General features: G+C 40.2%; 1 protein-coding gene across 6 annotated transcripts in view; it reads left to right on the top strand.

Annotated features, from left to right (window-relative positions):
• rassf6 (Ras association domain family member 6) overlaps positions 1–22,946 on the top strand; it is a 73,757-nt gene extending 50,811 nt beyond the window's left edge. For all 6 annotated transcript variants that reach the window (XM_060840844.1, XM_060840869.1, XM_060840861.1 and 3 more), the window contains 6 exons: positions 350–528; positions 11,720–11,821; positions 15,837–15,888; positions 18,573–18,691; positions 18,788–18,885; positions 22,299–22,946. In XM_060840844.1, the coding sequence (XP_060696827.1) occupies positions 350–528; positions 11,720–11,821; positions 15,837–15,888; positions 18,573–18,691; positions 18,788–18,885; positions 22,299–22,374 (626 nt within the window). In that variant the 3' untranslated portion in view covers positions 22,375–22,946. The remainder of the gene's footprint in view (positions 1–349; positions 529–11,719; positions 11,822–15,836; positions 15,889–18,572; positions 18,692–18,787; positions 18,886–22,298) is intronic.
• The last annotated feature ends 277 nt before the right edge of the window (positions 22,947–23,223 follow it).

The following is a 23,223-nucleotide window of genomic DNA, read 5'->3' as shown; positions in this document are numbered from 1 at the left end:
CAATTGTATAATAAAGGGTTAAATGTATTAATTCGCTGACAATATCTACTGGGCATTTAAGTGAGGAACAATGCACAGAATTCTGGTATTCCCAGCATTTCCTGTTTTGTTTTTTATAAACAGAAGTGTGTTTCAAACTGCTGTAGCAGTAAAGATGCTTCTTGAATTTTCCTTGATTCTGTGTTCTGGGCAGGGATTTGAGTTCAACCATGCCTGATTTTCTATTCAGTTGCAACATCAGTCCAATTACCTAAAGTCATACAGTGTGAGAATGATCCAGCTTGAACACTGAATATTGTCTAAGATAGATTTTAGTTTGTTATGTTTTCTTCCTCCTACAACCTTTTAGTCTTTGAAAGCAGTACATTAAAACCAAAACGGAACCCAGAGCCAGAAAGTGGCAACTTGATACGTACTAGGAGTGATGCATCATTGGTGAAGATGAGGGTAAAGGACCAAGCTGTGACTGCAGCAAAGAAAGCTCAGCGCCATCGATACTCCATTAATGGTCACTTCTACAATTACAAGGTAAAAATGTCAGAGCCCATTTCCTTGTTTTTAAATATAACATGTTCAACTTGTCGGTAAACTCTAGTGTACGAATAGCACTCAGTATCACCAGTGCCTGAAATGCTTCAGTTTTTCAATAAGACTGGAAAGACAGAACTGGTTCAGTGATTTGAATTCATTCACCACTCCAGACCTTCAGCACATAGGCTATGATGTTGCCCTCCTTGGAGGTGGTGAGGAAGGTGGTGGGAAAGGCAAATAATTGGGGAAATTAGCCCCGGAGCGACATTGCCACTTCAGCAATTAAGTTGTGGACAATTAAGTTATAGCGACTATTTCTCTCTCTCACTCTTTCCATCCCAAAGCCACCACCATCACCAATTAAGGTCCTCAACCAACCCCCCAGTTTGATTACCTACCTACTTGGCAGGTGAGGGAAGTGGCTGGCTGCTTTCCCAATAAGGAAATCAGAATGCTCTGATTCCATGATTGGGATAGACCCTCCATTTGCCCCAAATCCCGTCTCCCCCTCAGCTTCCCCACAAAAATGTGACAGTCTCAGGTAGAGTGGAACTTCAGTGGCAAGGCTCCTGATTGGACAAGAAGCTTGCTGGACAGCATTTCAGAATCTGAAATAAAAACTGTAAGTGTTATAGCAACTAAACAGGTCTGGTAGCAGCTGTGGAGAGAAAGCAGAGTTGACATTTTGAGTAAAGTATGATTCCTCTTCAGAACTGAGTATTTAACTATCTAATTGCTGCTTAATCCAATCAGCTTACCCACTAATATCGGTTAGGAGGTAATCAAACCCAAGGTTATAGGAAGGAACGGAGGCAGAAGAGATTTCCCAGGATGTTGCTGGGAATGGAAGGTTTGAGTTATAAAGAAATGCTAGATAGACTGAAACTTTTTTCACTGGAGCATTGGAAATTGAGAGGTCATCTTACAGAAGTTTATAAAATAATGAGGGGTATAGAGAGACTTAATAGTAGTTGGCATTTCCCTAGGCTGGCAGATTCAAGACTGAGGCACAATTTAAAGGTGACAGGAAAGAGATTTTAAAAAGACACGAGGGGTAATTTTTTTACACAGAGGGTGGTTCGTGTGTGGAATGAACTTTCTGAGGAAGTGTTGGATGTGGGTACAATTACAACATTTAAAAGATATTTTGATAAGTACATGAATAAGAAAGGTTTGAAGGTATATGGGCTGGGAACAGGCAGGTGGGACTAGATTAGTTTTAGATTATGTTCGGTATGGCCTGGTTGGACCGAAAGGACATTTTCCATGTGTATGAATCCGACTATGACTGTTTAAACCACAGGCACAATTAGTGAACAGAGGACCAAATCTTGGGCATATTCTAATGTAACATTGCAGTGAGAGAATGCTGTATTGTCGTTTCAGATGACATAAACTATCCCACTAACAGTTCCCATTAGCAGCAGTTCACCCTCCGAGACAGATTGCTATCCACTCCTTTGTCTGTGCAACTGTTCTTTTCTCTCTTTGGGTTCTATCCCCACCTTTTGTTTATTCCTTACCCCCTCTATCTTCTGCATATAAACCAACATTTACCTAGTTACCATCAGTTCTGAGGAAGGGTCACTTGACCTGAAATGTTAACGCTGATTTATCTCCACAGATGCTGCCAGACCTGCTGAGCTTTTCCAGCAACTTCTGTTTTTGGTTCTTGAACCAGTTTCCTGGTTCAGAGATAGAGACACTACCACTGCACCACAAGAGCCCTTGTTCCTCAGGTTAGTGTCTTAGGTCTAACTGTCTTGAGCTGCTTCATCAGTGACCTTTACCTCCATCATAAGGTGAGAAAGGGGGAGTGTTTGCTGATGATTATATTATGTTGAGTACCTTTTGAGACATTGAACGAATTTATGCTCACACGCAGCAAAACCTAGACAAAATTAAGATTGGACTGATTAAGTGGCAGATAACATTTGTGCAATGCAGGTGCCAGGTAATGACTATCACTAACAAAAGAGAATCTAACAGTATTTATCATCACTGAATCTCCATCACCTATATCCTCAGGTTTACCACTGTCTAGAAATATAACAGAATGAGTAATTAAATACTGCAGCAAAAGAGAAGATCAGAGGCTGCAAATTCCAGGCACCTAACACACCTCCTGACTCCCCACAGCCTGTTTACCATCGACAAAATACAAGTGTGGAGTATGATGAAATATTCTCCCCGACTTGATGGATGAGATTCCAACAGCACAAAGAAGCTCAACATTATCCAAAATGAAATAGCCTACTTGACAGTGGTCATAGTCTTTACCATTTATAAGATACACTACAAAACTTGTCAATGGGAAAGTCTTTTCCCTGGGGTGGGGGAGTCCAGAACTAGAAGGGATAGGTTTAGGGTGAGAGGGGAAAGATATAAAAGAAACTTAAGGGGCAACTTTTTCACACAGAGGGTGGTACAGGTAAGGAATGAGCTGCCAGAGGATGTGGTGGAGGCTGGTACAATTGCAACATTTAAGAGGCATTTGGATGGGTATATGAATAGGAAGGGTTTGGAGGGATATGGGCTGGGTCCTGGCAAGTGGGACTAAATTGGGTTGGGATATCTAGTCAGCATGGACGGGTTGGACCGAAAGATCTGTTTCCATGCTGTACATCTCTATGACTCTATCACAACATCTTCCAAATCCATGAACACTGTCACTTTGTAAGACATGGCCAACAGATACACTGGAAAAGTACCATCTACAAAGCTGCCTCCATATCATACATCATACTGACTGAGAACTATAACCAACCTTCCTTCACTGTCACTGGGTCAAAATCCTAGAATTCTCTCTCTATTGTATTTTGGGTGTATCTACACCATACTGACTACACCAGTTCAATAAGAGATCTCAGCATTACCATTTTAAGGACATTTAGGGATTGGCAATAAATGTTGGCCTTTCCAGAAACATGGCAAAAGTGAGGACCACAGCTGCTGGAGATTAGAGTTGAGAGTGTGGTGCTGGAAAAGCACAGCAGGTCAGGCAGCATCCGAGGAACAGGAAAATCGATGTTTCAGGCAAAAGCCCTTCATCAGGAATGTCCAGAAACACCCACATTCCATTAACAAATAAAAATATCAACTTTGTCTATCTTGACACATCACTGATAACAGATCCATATTGCTGTACCCTACTCCTGCCTCAAGCAACAGATACAATCTTACATCTGCCTCAATTCTCAGCTAATAGACCCATTTTCAACTAACTCTCCCAAAAGGTAATAGGGCCAATTTCTGGCACCCCACCATCAAAGATAATAAACACAAACTAGTGCATCCCTTCCTGAAGGTATTAAATTTACATAATTGGCTTGAGATCAAACCATATTTTTAACCATGCATTTTGAATAAGAGTGAAACATTTTTCTTTCTAATGAGAATTCAATGAAATTCAAATTAACCTATTTGCTTTTTACCCTGGTTCTAGAGCTGACTTTAACTAAGCACCCTTTAATGATAATCCCAAGCAAAACTTTTTGTCTGTATCTGGTAGTCTATGTGATTGGACTTTGAAATGTTTATCTACTCATCATAATCAAATCTGATTTAAAAAAATGAGACTAGTTAAGAGTCTCTGCAGAATTTACCTTCAGAGCTTGGTTAATAAACTACAATTTGCATATTTTTCATGGGTATCTGTCCCCAGATTACAGACTTTGCTTTCCCATAACTCTAATGCTGTCAATTTAATCCTCACCTGTATTTGTCATACCTATATACGTGCAATGTTTCCTTCCACACTTAAAATGACATTCCTTTCACTGTTCTTCTCCATAGAGCAACATTCATTTTATACAGAACTTCCTTACTGGGGCAATGTATTTAATGTAAATACTTCACAATTTTATCCTTCTGTCCTCGTTTTCCAATTCATGGACTTTAACAACTGTTTTGTGGAGATTCAGAAATTTGGTGCACGACCTACTTCCTATCATTTTAAAACTAGCTGCAATCCTACAGTGGTGTGCAGGGTACAGAAAACCTGGTGTTTTATTACAAGCAGGACACTCAGCCATGAACAATTTATTATTCTGCTGCTGTTCTGTAGCTTTCTTTAATTTTTTAATGCCATACAGCCTAATTAATGTAATGCCATCAGTAGTGAATCGAGAATTAATTGGGGCAAATTAAGAAACTTCACATTCATGATAGACAATAGTAAATCCCAAGAATCACATTACTTTCTCCTCTTTTATGAAGTTTCATTGCCAGACTCAAAAACATCTGCATATATACATATATAATGCACATGCATACTGTTGTGGGGATTTCAAGCACCATTCCAAAGGCAGGGGTGTATAGGATATTAACGTTTATTTATGCCAATATAGGGAAGAGTCTTCAACAAAGATAAGTTTCTTGAAAATGTTAAAAAATCACACAACACCAGGTTATGATCGAACAGGTCTATTTGGAAGCATTAGCTTTCAGGATGCTGCTCCTTCATCAGGCAGGAGCAGTGCTCCGAAAGCTAGTGCTTCCAAATAAACCTGTTGGACTATAACTTTGTGCTGTGTGATTTTTAACTTTGTCCACCCCAGTCCAACACCGGCACCTCCAAATCTTGAAAATGTTGGTGAATCAGAATTTTATATCACAATTTTAGGAAGCAGTGTCCCTCTTGTCTGACTACATTTTGTTTTTTCTCCTTTAGTTAGATTTTGTGTTCCTTTTATAATCACATTTATCCTGACCACAGAGAACACAGGATCCCAAGAGGGAGAAAACATCTTAATGTCATGAACTATGCTAATTCAGATCCTTCAAATTTATGAACTCTGTCAACTCCTTACTTCCCACATCATACACACATGCATACTTATATATGCAAACACATGGACTGTACAAATATAGACATTGTAGAGTGTAGATAATAGCATAAAATTATAAAGGGATGTTGATATGCTAAGTGAATAGAGCATAACTGTGGTAAATGGAGTTCAATATAAGCAAGTCTGAGGTTATCCATTTTGGACCAAAAAAAGATTGACCAAGGTACTTTCTCGATGGTAAGATTTTAAAAACAGTATATGTCCAAAGAGACTTTGGCCTTCAGGTGGATGGCTCTTTAAAATGTCACAAACAGATGAAAAACATAATCAAGAACGCTAATGGGATGCTTGCCTTTATAGCTAGAGCACTAGAATGTAAGGATGCAGAAGTTCTGCTGCAGTTATCTCAAGTTAAACCCCATTTGGAGTACTAATGCAGATTTGGGCACTTAGGAAGAACCCAGTTGCCTTGGACGAAGTACAATATAGGTTTACAAGAATAATAACTGGACTTCCGGGGTTGTGTTAGGAAGAGAGATTAAACAAATTGGGCCTGTCTTCTCTAGAATTTAGGAGGTTAAGTGGTGGTCTGATTGAAGTCTTCAAGCTATTAACAGGAAAAGGCAGGGTAGATAAACTATTTTAACTGATTGGGCTATTCTGGAGCTAGGGGGCATAGTCTGAGAATTAGGGCCAAACCATTTAGGAAAGTTGGTGGATACTTGGAACTCCTTTCCACAAATGGCAGCAGATGCTAGATCAGTTGTTAATTTTAAATCTGACGTAGATAAATATTTGTAAAGCAAAGGTATTAAGGGCTATGGGCCAAAGGCAGGTAAATGGAGTTACCATGATCTCACTGAATGGTGGAACAGGCTCGAAGGGGTGAATGGCCTACTCCTGTTCCTAAGTAACTTGAATAGGTCATCACAAGCATGGACACCTGCACACTTTCACATCACACACTTGTAACCACACGTGTGCAAATACAGACAGAAGCACAAGTGTATACACACATGCATAGGTACATGGGCACACACACGTATGGAAATGTGCTAACATGCTGATGCCATATATTCATAGTCCATTAGCATGCACACTGGTCATGATACTTATGGGAAAGCAGGGAGGGAGTGAAGCATGAGTGCAATACACCCAAAAAACAAGTTTCCTCGGGCCCTACTTAAAAACAGGACCTGTTGGCATTTTGTGTCTCCACTTCTCAGCCACTGCAGATAGTCCTTACCAATCAGACCAGACGGGGAGAGCAGATGAAGGAAAGAGGAGTAGGAAAGATGGTGGTCGTTGAATGAGCTTGGAGATCAGAATGATGCATGAAATCATATAAATGAAGGCAAGATTGGAAGCTGTTGGCTGGGTTAGAGAGAGGAGGCTGGAGTGATGAGATCAGAAACTGGCTGAGGAATGGGGAGTGCAGGAAATCAAACAGGTGACAGGAAAATCTGAAAGACTGGGGGAAGAGTTTGAAGTGAAGGTGTGAAAATATCAGAGAACCATGCTCAGAGATTGGAAAAACCAATGTGTGGGATTGAAAAAGCCATATAGTGGGATCAGATATACCATGGAAAAGGCATTTGAATGTTTGGAGGTGAATTAGAAAAGGCCAATGACGAGGACAGAAAAGCCAGGGGTCAGACTGGAGGAAATAAGGCAGGGAAGAGAGCAAAAGGATCTGGTGAAAATTACAAATGTGAGGTAAAATCAAGGTTGCTTGGGTGGGAGATGTCCAATTGCAGTTCTAGGAGGAGGGTGTTTAGTAGCTGGATTATTGCAGGTGTGGTTTATAGATAGCCTGTCCCCAGTTTTGGTGCAGGAAGGCCTATCACTTTAGGTTAAGCATGAATAGATAAAATGTGTGACACAAAGCCTTATTAAAACATTTTACTGAGTGACCCATCTCTTGCAAGTATTTTGGTCACCACTGTTCCTTCATGTTTCCATTAAAACTGGAAATAGATGGATTTCAAGCCTATTGGAATGAGCTTTAAAATATTAACATTTTAATGTTCAACACAACCCAAACTGAAAGATTATTTTTTTCTCTTTGCTTTGTAATAATAGAAAGGTGTTATCAACAAAAGTGTGATAAACAGAAAATGTGATGGGAAGGGTGTGTGACAATGGAAGGGCATGCTATGCCTAAACTTTTTATATCGCATTATAGATATAAGCATATCTAAGTGGACTTATATTCTCCTTGAGACCAATTGACAAAAATGTACTGCAAAGCATTCCTGACATTAATAATTACTGATATCTCATGGGAGCAAATATTAAGTGCTAACATCAACTCTGATCATTGAATTGTGGGGCTGGCATGTGTTAATTCTACTCTTGCTGATTGAGGTGCACTTTGTAACGTAACAACGCTGATCAAAAGACACTGTTTATTGGGCGGTGCAGTTTACAACACAAATTGAGATAGGACTTTGTTCATCAAGCCTTTGTCAAGGTTTCGCATGGTAGACTAATTCATAGAGTTAGATCACATGGGATTCATGGAGAGCTTGCCAACTGGAAACAAAATTGGCTTGATAGTAGGAGACAGAGGGTAGTGGTGGAGGGTTGCTTTTCAGACTGGAAGCCTGTGACTCAGTGGTGTTACACAGGGATTGGCATTGGGTCCATTTTTGTTTGTCATTTATAGAAACATTTTGTATGAGAATTTAGGAGGCATTGTTAGTAGGTAGATTAGAGTGGTGCTGGAAAAGCACAGCAGTTCGGGCAGCATCCGAGGAGCAGTAAAATCGACGTTTCGGGCAAAAGCCCTTCATGAGGAATACAGGCAGAGAGCCTGAAGGGTGGAGAGATAAATGGCATTTATCCAGTTGGCAAACTCTCCATGAATCCCAAGTGATCTAACTCTATGAATTAGTCTACCATGTGGAATATTTCAGGCTCTCTGCCTGTATTCCTCATGAAGGGCTTTTGCCTGAAACGTCGATTTTATTGCTCCTCGGATGCTGCCTGAACTGCTGTGCTTTACCAGCACCACTCTAATCTAGACTCATGTTTCCAGCATCTGCAGTCATTGTTTTTACCATTGTTAGTAGATATGCAGATGACACCAAAATTAATGGTATAGCGGACAGTGAAGAAGATTATCTAAGATTAAAAGAGATCTTGATCAGTTGGATCAATGGGCTGAGGAGTGGAAGATGGAGTTTAATTTGGATAAATACAAGGTGCTGTGAAAAAACAAGGGCAGGACTTATACAGTTAATAGTAGGGTCTTGGGTAGTGTTGTAAAACAGAGACCTAGGGTTCAGGTACTTAATTCTTTGAAATTTGTGTCACATGTAGACTGGGTGGTTAAGAAGGCATTTAGCATGCCTGCCTTCATTGCTTAGTCCTTTGAATATCGGAGTTGGGGTGCCATTTTTTTGAGGCTGTGTAGAACGTTCGTGAGGCCTCTTCTGTGTACAGTTCTGGTTGCCCTGCTACAAGAAAATATTATTAAATTGGAGAGGGTTCAGAAAAGATTTACCAGGATGTTGCTAGGAATGAAAAGTTTGAGTTACAAAGATAGGTTGGATAGGATGGGACTTTTATCACTGAAGTGTAGGAATTTGAAGGGTGACCTCATAGAGGTTTATAAAATCATGATGGCCATTGATAAGATGAATAGCAAGGATCTTTTCCTTGCTAGGGTGGAGGAGTTCAAAACTAGGAGGCATATTTTTAAGGTGAGAGGAGAAAGATTTAAAAAGGACATGAGGGGCAATGTTTTTACACAGAGAGTTGTTCATATATGAAATGAACTGCCAGAGGAAGTGGTGGATGCAGGTACAGTTACATTTAAAAGACATTTGGATAGGTACATTAATAGGAATTGTTTGGAGGGATATGGGTCAAAAGCAGACAAGTGGGACTAGTTTGGTTTGGAAACATGGTAGGCATGGACTAGTTGGGTTGAAGAGTCTGTTTCCATGCTGTTTGACTCGATGACTCCCTAAAACTTAAATGTAACATGTTACAGATTCAAACATTTCAGCTGTAAATTATGCTAAATAAAATACTACTTGCAGTGTTTATTTGAAAATTATAATCAGAAGAATTGGGTAAACTTTCAAAATGCAGGAGAGGGCAGTCATGAAATTCACACAGGATTAATTGTATATATCCATCAGAAAGGGCAAAGGATCCTAGATTAAAATATAAAAATATTTGATGAACAAATAGTCCCCATGACTTGTACTGTTCCTGTTTATTCCAAACAGCTGCCTATATACATCTAGCTATTTCCCATTCCATTGGCATCAATTACATAGGTGTCACTTAAACCTTATTAAGTAGGTCAGCTATTTTGGGTTGTTCAAGCCGCTGTTTGAGTGCAACTACCTATCATTAAGTTCTTACAAGCAGCCCAAGTGAGACACAGTGGCATAACCTCCAAAACTCTTGCTGCATTTACTACACCTGCTGGAATGGTGAAACTGACCAGTCTTCAGTGTGGAAGAATAAACAACTTAGAAGCCCAGGAATTATCTTGCAATTGCCTACTGCAAAATCTGACAGGAAACATGGGAAAAGTGAGGAGCCTGCTGACAAAAGACAATTTCCAGATTCTTCTTTCAGAAAATGGTGTGGAGATCTGAGCTGAAATTCTAAAGCTGACAGTATTTAAAACAGATTAAGTTTAATTTCTCAGTAGTCAAAATTAAAATGATTTAACCCGATTGAAACATGTTTCCACAAAGGGTCCTGTGTAAAAAGTGAGTCTGTACCAGTTATTGACACCATACCTTATGGGCGGCACGGTGGCACAGTGGTTAGCACTGCTGCCTCACAGCGCCTGTAGACCCGGGTTCAATTCCCGACTCAGGCGACTGACTGTGTGGAGTTTGCACGTTCTCCCCGTGTCTGCGTGGGTTTCCTCCGGGTGCTCCGGTTTCCTCCCACAGTCACAAAGATGTGCGGGTCAGGTGAATTGGCCATGCTAAATTGCCCGTAGTGTTAGGTAAGGGGTAAATGTAGGGGTATGGGTGGGTTGCGCTTCGGCGGGTCGGTGTGGACTTGTTGGGCCGAAGGGCCTGTTTCCACACTGTAAGTCTAGTCTAGTCTAGTCTAAAACCTTGGCAAAGACAGTTTGACCCAGACAGTGATGCTTTGGGGGAAACACTCTTGTTACTCGTGGACGATAAGCATGACTGGAAAGGAACTTAGGTTCCTTTGAGTTGTGCAACCTGTCTTTAGCTGCAAGTTTCCTGAAGTTTGAAATACACAACTCTCAGGATTAGATTGCCAAAGAGAGATTGGGCTTGAAGTAAGCAGTGCCTTGCAGGGAGCAGGTCAGTCACACACCTACCCACAGATGTTCACCCCCCTATCTGCCTCCACACTGGATATGATGAAAGCAATGAAATCGGATCATAACAGAGCTGCAACCTTTCAATCCTTTCACACGAAAGGGAAAAAATGAGAGTGGAAGGATGATAAAAGAATTTTAGCTCTGAGCCAATGTGTTGCACACAGCAGATCTGCTACTTTTACAACCTGGGATGAATAGCTGCCTCAAAATTACACGGGAAGTGAGAAGTTGTGGCTTGTAGTCCATTTCTTGAAGGGACTACTCCCCTGTTTCTGGCTGCACTTTTGTCTCACACTTACAATTTTGGCTATATGCAGTAGTGGAGATTGGGCATATTGGAGGATTGCTTCATTGATCTGCCCCAGGCGTTTCCAAGGGACATACATATGAACACATGAATTAGGAGCCGGAATAGATCATTCACCCTTTGTGCCTGCTCCATCATTAAATAAGTTCATGGCTGATCTGATTGTAATATTAAAACCACATTTCCATCTATCTATGAAAACCTTTCAGCCCCTTGCAGTTCACAGGTCTAAATTAGACAAAGCAAGCTGCCAGTTGCTGCCACCCACTTCTGTACAGCTATCTTCATATCCAAGTGGCCTTGGAGAAAGCTCACACAGAGTGCATTCGAACTCCTGAGGCTTTTGACTCTTTGCCACTTCAGGAACTGAAGTGTAGTCGCTGACACTGCAGTTAATGTTCTTTCTTTGATCTTATATATCCTTTCTTATGATTTGGGTATTTATTGTTTTTGTCCCTCTAAATGTAGGAGGAGTAATTTTGTTTATTGTTGTTGTTAAAACTCTCCGCCTGCCTTTTGATGTGTTCATTGAAGAGCTTCTCAACATTTTCACAAAACTGAAACTGATGGAATAATTTGGACATTTTACCTGGAAGTGGATTCGGTGGAAGCAGGAAATAGGCAACTATCAAGTACATCCACCTTTATCAATCTCAGATTTAGGCTATTTAAATTCGGACTGAATTGACGAACAAACGGATGTGGAATTTTGTTTTATACAACATAAAAAGTAAAATAACTCCTATTCATATTCTGCAGACTTCTATTTTCACACCAACCAAAGGCTCTATTACTAACGTGAGAATCAACAGCACAATGACAACCCAGGAGGTGATAGCATTATTGCTACAAAAGTTTAAGGTATGTTCTCCAAGCAGCTTTTCAGTTTTTGAGCAGCTCTGTGTGCTAACATATTCACTGTCTCACTCCTGTAAGCCTCACTATCCATTATTCCCACTGTCCCCCATTCTCACTCTCCCACTCCTGTTCCTTGCCCATTTCCAGATGCACAAATACTTCTCCAATTCTCTCTTCAATTTTCCATCACTTGTTGCAATCACACTGTCAACCCCCCCGCCCCCCCATCAGTAGCCTTAAAGAATGATATCAAAATCAACTGTACCTCTTCACTGTTTAGTTTCATTTTAGGTTGAAAGCGTGATGCTAATGGTACCTGATGTGCACTACTGAGGTCTCATAGTGTCTCATTATTGAACCATAACAAAAGAATAGGTTATTGGGAGAGGCTGGGAAACCCATCAGTGACAGTGGAAGGATAGCTGATTCACTACCACTATGGGATGGAACCAAGAGAGAAAGGCTAAATGGCCTCACCTGAGGGACAGGGTGTACATGTATTTGGAAAGGCAAGGACTGATTCGGGATAGTCAACATGGCTTTGTGCGTGGGAAATCATGTCTCACAAACTTGATTGAGTTTTTTGAAGAAGTAACAAAGAAGATTGATGAGGGCAGAGCAGTAGATGTGATCCATATGGACTTCAATAAGGCATTCGACAAGGTTCCCCATGGGAAACTGATTAGCAAGCTTAGATCTCATGGAATACAGGGAGAACTAACCATTTGGATACAGAATTGGCTCAAAGGTAGAAGGTTGAGGGTGAGAGGGGAAAGATATAAAAGAGACCTAAGGGGCAACTTTTTCTCATAGAGGGTGGTACGTGTATGGAATGAGCTGCCAGAGGATGTGGTGGAGGCTGGTACAATTGCAACATTTAGGAGGCATTTGGATGGGTATATGAATAGGAAGGGTTTGGAGGGATATGGGCCGGGTGCTGGAAGGTGGGACTAGATTGGGTTGGGATATCTGGTCAGTGTGGACTGGTGGAGGGTTGTTTTTCAGACTGGAGGCCTGTGACCAGTGGAGTGCCACAAGGATCGGTGCTGGGCCCTTTACTTTTTGTCATTTACATAAATGATTTGGATGCGAGCATTAGAGGTACAGTTAGTAAGTTTGCAGATGACACCAAAATTGGAGGTGTAGTAGAACAGCGAAGAGGGTTACCTCAGATTACAACAGGATCTGGACCAGTTGGGCCAATGGGCTGAGAAGTGGCAGATGGAGTTTAATTCAGATAAATGCGAGGTGTGGCATTTTGGGAAAGCAAATCTTAGCAGGACTTATACACTTAATGGTAAGGTCCTAGGGAATGTTGCTGAACAAAGAGACTTTGGAGTGCAGGTTCATAGCTCCTTGAAAGTGGAGTCACAGGTCGATAGGATAGTGAAGAAGGTGTTTGGTATGCTTTCCTTTATTGGTCAGAGTATTGAGTACAGGAGTTGGCAGGTCATGTTGCAGCTATACAGGACATTGGTTAAGCCACTGTTGGAATATTGCGTACAATTCTGGTCTCCTTCCTATCGGAAAAATGTTGTGAAACTTGAAAGGGTTCAGAAAAGATTTACAAGGATGTTGCCAGAGTTGGATGATCTGAGCTACAGGGAGAGGCTGAACAGGCTGGGGCTGTTTTCCCTGGAACGTTGGAGGCTGAGGGGTGACCTTATAGAGATTTACAAAATTATGAGGGGCATGGATAGGATAAATAGTCAAAGTCTTTTCCCTGGGGTCAGGGAGTCCAGAACTAGAGGGCATAGGTTGAGGGTGAGAGGGGAAAGATATAAAAGAGACCTAAGGGGCAACTTTTTCTCGCAGAGGGTGGTACGTGTATGGAATGAGCTGCCAGAGGATGTGGTGGAGGCTGGTACAATTGCAACATTTAGGAGGCATTTGGATGGGTATATGAATAGGAAGGGTTTGGAGGGATATGGGCCGGGTGCTGGAAGGTGGGACTAGATTGGGTTGGGATATCTGGTCGGTGTGGACTGAAGGGTCTGTTTCCATGCTGTACATCTCTATTATTTTAATTTTACACCGAGGCTGCAGTGATTGTGGGGACAGGGTCATTGATTATTGAAGGAGTGAGAAGATCTGTCATGGTTTATGATAGTCACTAGTCACTGGGACAGAAATCAAATGCAAAAACACAATTGTTCCCCCAGTAACAGGAATGCAGGTTCAAATTTTTCAATTCAGTCTCCAGGTCATGGTATAGATAATTGAATATCAGAGGTCCGAGGGGGAGGTTGACAGCTGGACATCAGAAATGTGGTGTGTAGGACAGCTGGATGTCAGAACACAGGTGGCAGATCTGAACATTGGAGATTAGAAGGGGAGTCAGGCATCAGGTTGAAGATTGGGGCTGTGTCACGAATGAGTGAAGCCAGCTAATCAAGGAATTAGATCATGGGATGTTTATCAAGTACCTTGGAAGGAAATACTCTTATTACTCATGAACGGCAAACTATTCTGGAAAGGAACCAAGGTCCCAATCAGCTGTGCACACTTCCCTTCAGTTGCTCTGTTTTCTTGAACAGCCCAGCTCCCAAGACTAAAATGCCAAAGAGATTAGGATTGAAGCAAGCAATGTCTTCTAGGGAGCAGATCAGTCTCACAACTATTCACAGCCCTCCACCTCACATCTTCCTCCATTAACGATGGAAGTTAGTACTTTGGATATGTGTTGGGTTTCTGTTTTTAACCTTCACCTACCCTCTATTTTCTTCCATCATACCCAACCCGTGGAGCTAAAATTATCGTAAGATATTTCTGTGTCCTACAACAACACAAGAATTTTATCTCAAACAAACTTTAACATTTGTTCTTTACAATAACGTAATTAAAAAATACTTGTGTAAAGAAAAATATATATCACAAAGCTTTAGCTGACACTGTTACAGATCTAGTTAAAACCATCAGTGCTGAGAATAGGCTTTACCTTCAAGTCTTGAAGTTGAGTGTTATATAAAACATCAAAAAACAGTGGATGCATTTAACAATGTTACAGTACTGTGAATTCTATATGTTGTTACAACACAGGGTAAACCCCTCTGCTAATTTAAACAGGACACACAGAGAAGCTCACCTAACGCCGAATTGTTAAATTTCGAGAGGCAAAGAACTATCCCAGATTTCACTGTTTAAAGTAAAAATTAACATTTTTTTTCTTTGAGTCCAACTGAGAACATTAAAACAACAGCTGTTTACAACTCCTTTCTCTTAAACCTGTCTTTTACCTCCCACTCTATAATACTGGTGTGATAAATTCCCTCTTACATTTACAGCAAATCAATTTCAAACCCAGTTGTCATCTTCGGATATCAAACTCACTCTCTAGAATTCTTTAGGTCAGCTTCGGCCTTCTGCTGCACAAATTTCTTATAGATAGGTACCTTTCAGAGAGCTATTCAGCTGGCAGTCTTTATTTGTGGGTGCTCTTTACCATTCTCCCTCTAACTGTTCACAATGTCCAGTTTTATACTCCAAAACATCGGGCCATTTCATTGGTTTGATGTAATCCCAAACAGTAAAATTCATATTTGATTGGATTTTGGTCTCTGGGGCATAATTTAAACTGATTGGCCAAATTTGAATGTGTTTTGTATCATGGCAACACAGCACCAGCTATTTGTGTCAACCAAATGTTACATTTTTAAATTCTTCAGCACCTCTGTGCTTTCAGTCAATCCTTACTAGCTTCCTCTCTCTTGAAAGTACAGTACACACCTACACCTTCATAACAATATTTTGTTTGAAGTCTTTTGTTGGTCATTAGTGCAATTATTGAAACAAATGTTCACATGGCATTTTGAACAAATGTCAACATTACATAATCAGAATCAGAATGCGGATTTTTAATAGAAATGTGTGTTAGGAATTTATAATGGAAGAAAATTAGCACAGAGTGACAGAAACGTGACATAGGATATCAGATACCACAGACAGAAATGTACCTGAAAGTATGAGATTTACAGTATATTATAACATATTTTGTTTTGACCTTTTTATTCCATAACAGATAGAAAATGATCCAAATGATTTTGCATTGTATGTCGTTCATGCAAATGAAGGTAAGGTATCCACCAAAAATCCCTTTTTGTTTTTGATTAATTTGACTTTAGAGTTCTGGTACCTGGATCAATAACCAGCTCTTTGATTCTGGAACATCTAGGACCAACATGACTCTGTATTGCGAGTAACCTCTAGATCTAGAATAACACCATTATATGAGTGTTAAACATACCTTAATCTATTCTGCTAAATCAATCAAAAACTCTAATTTGCTGAGTTGGGTTTCTTCTTTCTTTACCTTCCTTACAGTCCATTATTTATGGGACATCCTTCTCCAACTAGTGCAATAGATGGGAGGAGATACTGTAGCATTTCTTTTGCTGGTTCTGGCCACAACTAGTCTCAGTTGATAATGATTAGAGATATGTCCTATGAGTTCTGGAGCGAAATGACAGAGCTCATGAAGGGCTGCTCTATGCATTATACAATGGTCTGGTGGGAGGAGATACAAGCACATATAAGGCTAAGGCTCAGGAATGATTGGACAAAGGGAGGTGAAAGTGCTATGCGAGTCAAATATTGAAAAATATTTGTTGGCAATTTCACTTCAGCCCTGGCCCAAACAGTGCTATGCAGAAGGAGGCATAACGTTTGGAGGTTGCTTATTTAGCACTACTCCTAAAGGTCTAATGACACAGTGTATAGTTTGTGCACAGGCTTCTAGCCTCCTTGACACGTAACACTGTGATCCTACTGAATATTTCCAGGTCCCTTTGCTGAATTTTTCAAGAAATGGGCCTGAAGCACGTAAGCAATCCAGGACTGTTCCATATCAGGTGAAAAAGAAGTCTAATCTGATGGGTTACAAGATCTAATGTTTACATTCTTTAAAATTAAAATTCCTTCCTTCTTTATGGCAGATCACCAAATGGCAGACCAAAAATGTTCTCCTGATTGAAACATGTACATTTTATTCAAAGGTCAATTAATTAACTACTTAGATAAACTTTGTGTTTGTAACTCTCAAGTGCACAGGGTCTTGTAGCACAGTGGCAGTGTCCCTATTGTCAGGGCAGAAGGTTTGGGTTTGAGTATCATCTGTCGGGGAGGTTTACCATAACATGTCCAAACAAGTTGATGAGAATTTGTTTTGCTCTTCAGGTTCTCAGAAGGCAGAACTTGCACCTCAGTGAAATAACAGCATTTGATCTCATTCAAGGGATGTCATTCAATGATCTCAGTCAAAGCTGCAGTATAATCTTGAGTATCTGGATACGGTATTAACCTAAGGCCTCTGAATCAATTTTAATCCTAACGTCAGGTCTGACTCAATTGATAACACTCTTGTCTCAGACTCAAAATGTTCCGGTTTCAGTTCCACTCCAGGACTTGAGCACAATAATCAAGGTTTACACTCCACTGCAGTTAGAGACTGCTGCAGTGCTGGAGGTGTTGCCATTCTGATGAGATGTTAAATCAAGAGCGCTAGTTAAAGAAGAGCTAGCTTCTGTGTCCTGGCCAATGTTTGTGTCAGTCAATATCACTAAAAACAGATGATCTGGTCATCATCATATTAATGTTCATGGGAGCTGTCCATGTGCAAACTGACCATTGAGTTTCTTATGTTATAACACTGACTACATTTAAAAGGAATTTCATTGGCTGTGACACATTTTGAGATGCGTGATAAGTATGCAATGTGCTATATAAAGGCAATACTTTTCAACAGAAATTGGACAGTGAGCAGTTCAAAGTGGACAGGCTATGTGTCGTCTCAAATCTCAAACATTCTCCATGTTGACCTGTTGGATTTTGCAGGTGGTTGCAATGAGATCTAAAGCAAGAGGAAACCTCAAAGGATGGGGTCCTACTAACACCAGTAGTAGGATTCAATGCAGTTTTAACATAGGTTTGAATGGGAAAGCTGCGACAATAGATCTGATTCTGTTCAGTGAGAAAGCAACTGGTGAGAACTTCCTCACTGAGCAGTTAAACAGGTTTGCAGACAAAAGAGGTCACTTAGACAGTGTTGGTTAAAAATTATATGTTCTCAAAACTTCAACATATGTGTGCTCTTTGTAATTTTCGGAGTAGCGTGTTTCATGACCCACAAGTGGTGGGACACATTTGCATATTTAAATCAATTTCTCATTGTGCAATTTAGAATTTGATTTAAATTTAACAGATGCCAATGCTTCGGAAACCTGGTAGTAGGAACAAGGCAGTATCTGATGGCTCAATGAGTTAAGTGACTTTTACATCAATCCATGGACCAGAAGAAGCAAGACTATTTCCTTGGCCCTCAACAAAACTTTCAATCTCCACATTTCTGATTTCAATCTCTTTCTACACACCCACCCTCCTTTAGCCCCGAATACTCACTTTCACTGTCTGAATGAATTACTAAACTCTGTCCCCAGAGGTCCTTAACTGCAACCTCATGTCACCAGTTTTCTTACTCGGCAGCCTATTAATTTGGATTCTGCTATGCTGAAAGTGGAACAAAATAAAATGATTTGGAGGTACTGATGTTGGACCGGGTATACAAAGTAAAAAATCACACAACGCCAGGTTATAGTACAAAATAAAATGGAGATCCTGCCATTAAATTTTTCAGGGCCTAATTAATTGGCATATTTATGATAATAAATGGCATATTCATGATATAAATGATAATGTCAGAGCATAATCTGACTTTTTTTAACATCTTTGTTACTTCTCAAACTGTAAATGTCTTTTACAGAAAAGAAAAGGCTTAAGGATACAGCGTTTCCATTGTGGGAAAGATTGCTTCATGGACCATCACGGAAAATCGTGAAAATATTTTTGATGGACAAGGATGCAGAAGAAATCAGCACTGATGTAAGTAAAATTTTAGAAACAAGCTCCCAAAATTTCTATAATGTGTCAATGATTCCAAGTCTTTGTTCATGCTCTTATCATTATTACCTCTGACAGGTAGCTCAGTATATCAAGTTTGAACTTCCTCTTTTAAAAACATTTCTTCAGAAACTAAATGAGGAGGAGGAGACAGTTATTGGAAAAATCAAACTCCGGTAAGAGAGTGGGGATTATTCCATTATATTGTTGCAATACTGTTGCTATCTTCTCTGACTTATCAAACTCGACTTGGGGAAGAAAAATATCAGTAATTGTAAACATTTCCATTACCATCAAGGATGATTTTTGTTGCATTCCAAGACTGCTTTTAAAAAATGTAAATGGAGTGATTAAGGGTTGTGGATGGGGCAGAGTGTTATGATTGTAATGAGATCAGCCAGGTGGACCTTATAGAATTTGAGTTCCCTGATTGGGGCTATTAATCTGGTCCAATCAGGGATCCCTGGCTGACAGATAAAAACAGGAGTGTCAGACTTTCTGTTCACTCCGACAGCTGGCTCTGAGGTAGTTGGAGGCCCTCCTGTTCTGCTTTTCAGAAGGATGACATTATATGTGATGATTAGTCATACTAAAAACTCAGAAACTTGGACTATATGCAGATAGGGGGTCAAATGCTATTGTCAGGATCCCAATCAGCAATATATTAACCAGCAATGTCACTGTTACCTCCCCAACCTGCCCATTAGCAGCCCAATGGCTCAGTGGTTAGCACTGCTGCCTCACATCACCAGGGACTGGGGTTCGATTCCCGCCTCGGGCAACTGTGTGTGTGGAGTTTGCCTATTCTTTCCATGTCTGTGTGGGTTTCCTCCTGGGACTCTGGTTTCCTCCCACAATCCAAAGATGTGCAGGTCAGGTGAATTGGCCATGCTAAATTGCCCATAGTGTTAGGTGCATTAGTCAGGGATAAATGTAGGGGAATGCGTCTAGGTGGGTTACTCTTCAGAGGGTCGGTGTGGACTTGGGCCGAAGGGGCTGTTTCCATACTGTAGGGAATCTAATCTACGGATAATACAGAGGGAGGGGTTTGCAAGACATGATTTTGTTTGCTTAAAAGGGATATTAGTAAAGAAGTAAAATTCAAATTGCTTAAAATCTACAGAAATCTGATAACACACTTTAAAAAAACAGGACATCTTTCTAGCAATTCCATTTGAGTTAGAAATAGAGGAGCAGTATCAACTGCTGGAAGGAGCACTGGAGTGCTGTTAGAGGGTGATTGACCAATGGGGAAAAAAGACTTGCAAGAATCCTTACTTTTCTGATAGAATCTACACTGCACTGCACCTTTCAGAACAGCAATACTTGGAGGGTCAACATTTCTCTTGGGATCCTTCATCTCTTCCAGAACTCGACATTTGTTCCAACTGTCAACATTTCATTTGGAAGTCTGCATTTCTCCAGGCAAACTATGTTTGTCTAGGAGGCTGCTTTTCTCCTAAGAAACTATACTTGTCTGGTAGAGTTGCATTTGTCCAGGGAGCCTGGTCTAAATCTTTTGACAAGTTACTCATTTACTATTCCTGTTAAATCATTAATGAACCTGTGAACCCTGGGGAAGTTTTCCTTCAGTGGAAATTAAACTTCTAACGCCAATTTTATACTGCTTAGATTACTGCACAATTTCCTGTGACATTGGAAAGAGATGGCCATATTTCAGCAGATCTATTTGTCCCATACTTACATTGTACTTTTAATAGGGAATTTTTAAAAGCTTTTCATAGCATATATAAAGTCTGCCCAGAAGTTGAAGTCTAAGTAAATCAGTGTCAAAGCACTCCACCACAGCAACCACAACAGTGCTAATACTTCCCTAATACTGTTCAGCCCTCTTTGACAATGATCACCTCACCTCTCAAACAAATTCTCTTCCAATTCCATAGGTGAGTATTGTTTGAAGTAAGGGTAAGTTTGGAGACTATGAGTTATGTCACACAGTGAGCATTGTGGGGATCAGGGTTGTGAGCATTATTAAAGTTTGAGATGTGAGCATTGTTTTGGAGGGCTGCAGGCTGCGGAGTGATGACTGATCCATTCAAAAATGCTGCATATCAAAATATAAAAAAGTTTGTCTTCAGTTCATGATGAAAAGTAGTGTTTTTTTTTGCAGGAGTTATGGTTCGCCACCAGTATTACCAATTCTACTGGTTTCTGTATTTAAATTAGAACCAGGACTAGAGGGTCCAACAGCTTTGCTGTGCAAGGCCAAAAGCCTGGACTGCTGCACTTGTCCAGGAAGCTAATTTCATGCAAGAATCCTGTATTTTCAACTTTAACTGGCACTTACAAGTAGATAGCAAAGGCACTTGCCTGAAACCAACAGCACCTTCTTTAACAATGCAGACTGGAGGGTTGGATGACATCATTGGTTTCACCTTTGAGTTGAACTGTAACCTGAGTGAGGAAACCACAGTGGGGTTTCTTTAACAAGTAAAATTCAATTGGGAAGGATATCAGGAAGTAGAAGAAGCCATTCAATTCCAAGACCCAGACTTCCCAATATCCAGTTAATTGTTTCTGAAATGTAAATGGGAGTTTTGATGTGGAGACCTTGTGGATCAGAATCTCTCTGTTAGAAATACGGAGCTCTTCAGTTTTGTGAGAAAAAGAATGGATTGACAATCTGTGTGACTGCCATTCCTAGGAACCTAGGATAATTTTGGAAGCTGTAAGTACAGGGTGACCCCTGTATCAGCGGAATCATTTGCCACGGTTTCAGTTACCCGCGGTTTGCCACGGCCCGAACATATTATAGGGAGCCTTCCAGAACAAGGGACCAGCGACTGCCAGGAAGGTAAATTTCCCATTTAAATGAATGGGTTCACTCCTATCCATAGTTTCAGGCTTCCATGGTAGGTTTAGTAATGTATCTCCCATGGGTATTGGGGGGAGCAGGGAGTACTGTATAGGAATGCTTCCCGATCTCCAGAAAGTTTAGGCCACTCCCAACTGGACATGTTTTTTTTCACTCCATTATCCCCGCCTTTCTGAATTTAGGTTCTGCTGATACCCTAGTCCCTACAATTACCTGATGTAAATAAGTTGCTTTATGTAGATCAGGAACTGCTTTGATTTCTTTCATTTTTTTCAGGCAGAAGTTGGCTCTGCAGCAATTGGGGGCATATTTTTAAGTGACAGGCGAAAGATTTAAAAAGGACATGAAGGGTAACGTTTTTACACAGAGTGTGGTTTGTACGTGGAATGAACGGCCAGAGAAAGTGGTGGATGCAGAAACAGTTACAATGTTTAAAATATACTTGAATTAGTTCATAAATAGAAAGATTTGAAAGGATATGGACCAAGCGCAGGCAGGTGGGACTAGTTTAGTTTGGGATTATGGTTGGCATGAATGGGTTGGACCGAAGGGTCTACTTCTATGTTGTATGACACTGTTTTGATCTCATTCCATTATGAAATGGTGGGAGTCCTTCTGAAACCAAAACAAACTGCACCAGTCATAAACAATCTTTCCTGAGGGTCTGATCTTTATTCTTGCTAAAATGAGAATTTAGACAGGTATTAACTTGATTCATTTATAAAACTAGAGAATGCCTATGCTCTGTTTCAGGTACAAAGTGGAGAAAAAATCTTTGATCCAGCTGTTGCACAAACGGATGATGGTGAGAGCAGAAACTTCTGTTTAAGAAGCATAACTGTCACCAAGAAATTAGATGCCTGCGTGAGATGATATGCAATTGGAATCAATTACTAAATGCATAAGTGCCTCATTTTAATGGAGATGTCACATTTTAAAATGATGGAAAGTTTATGGCACAGAAATAGACTTTACCCATCATGTCTGCACCAGGACTAGGACTATTTGTATTTAGTATTTCAATTATGAAACTATTGGCTCAGACTTTCCTCTGGACAAATACCGTCTTTTTTGTAATAATGGTATCTACAGCAGAAAAAGGACATGGTGGGGTAAATCACTTATGACTTCAATTGCTCTGCTCTACTGAATTCAAGACTCATCACAATGTTCCTGCATTTAAGCCATTGTTCATGGACACCACTTAGTCCAACAAATAGTAGGAGGTGATGGCTTGGCTCTTGAGTCATGTTGATCGTAATATATGTATTAATTGAATTAGACTTTGATTTTTTAAAATGATGCTGCAAATGAAACTCAAGCAACAAACTTTATGTTTGGTTCCACGTCCATGAGTTGCTTTGAAATTCTTATTGACATTAAAGACTCCATATAAATCCAGGTTGTTGTAACTTATAGCAATGACTTTACTTCAAAAATACATTATTACTTTTCTTAGTAAACTTCCAAAAACTATCAAAGAGTCATAAACTGCTTACCATTTAGCTGCCTTCAGAGATAAAAATAAAATCAACTTTAGAAAATATTCAGTAGCCATTTTGTATTAACTTGCTTTATTAATTGATATTTCTTACAGCTTATTTAAATGCACTACTGATCAATTACTTAAATAAGACCAAATAATTGAAACATAGGATGCACAAACCAAGCCACAATA

Source organism: Hemiscyllium ocellatum, chromosome 2 (genome assembly GCF_020745735.1).
Source record: "Hemiscyllium ocellatum isolate sHemOce1 chromosome 2, sHemOce1.pat.X.cur, whole genome shotgun sequence".
NCBI classification, from domain to species: domain Eukaryota; kingdom Metazoa; phylum Chordata; class Chondrichthyes; order Orectolobiformes; family Hemiscylliidae; genus Hemiscyllium; species Hemiscyllium ocellatum.
This window is presented reverse-complemented; position numbering and strand designations above follow the sequence as displayed.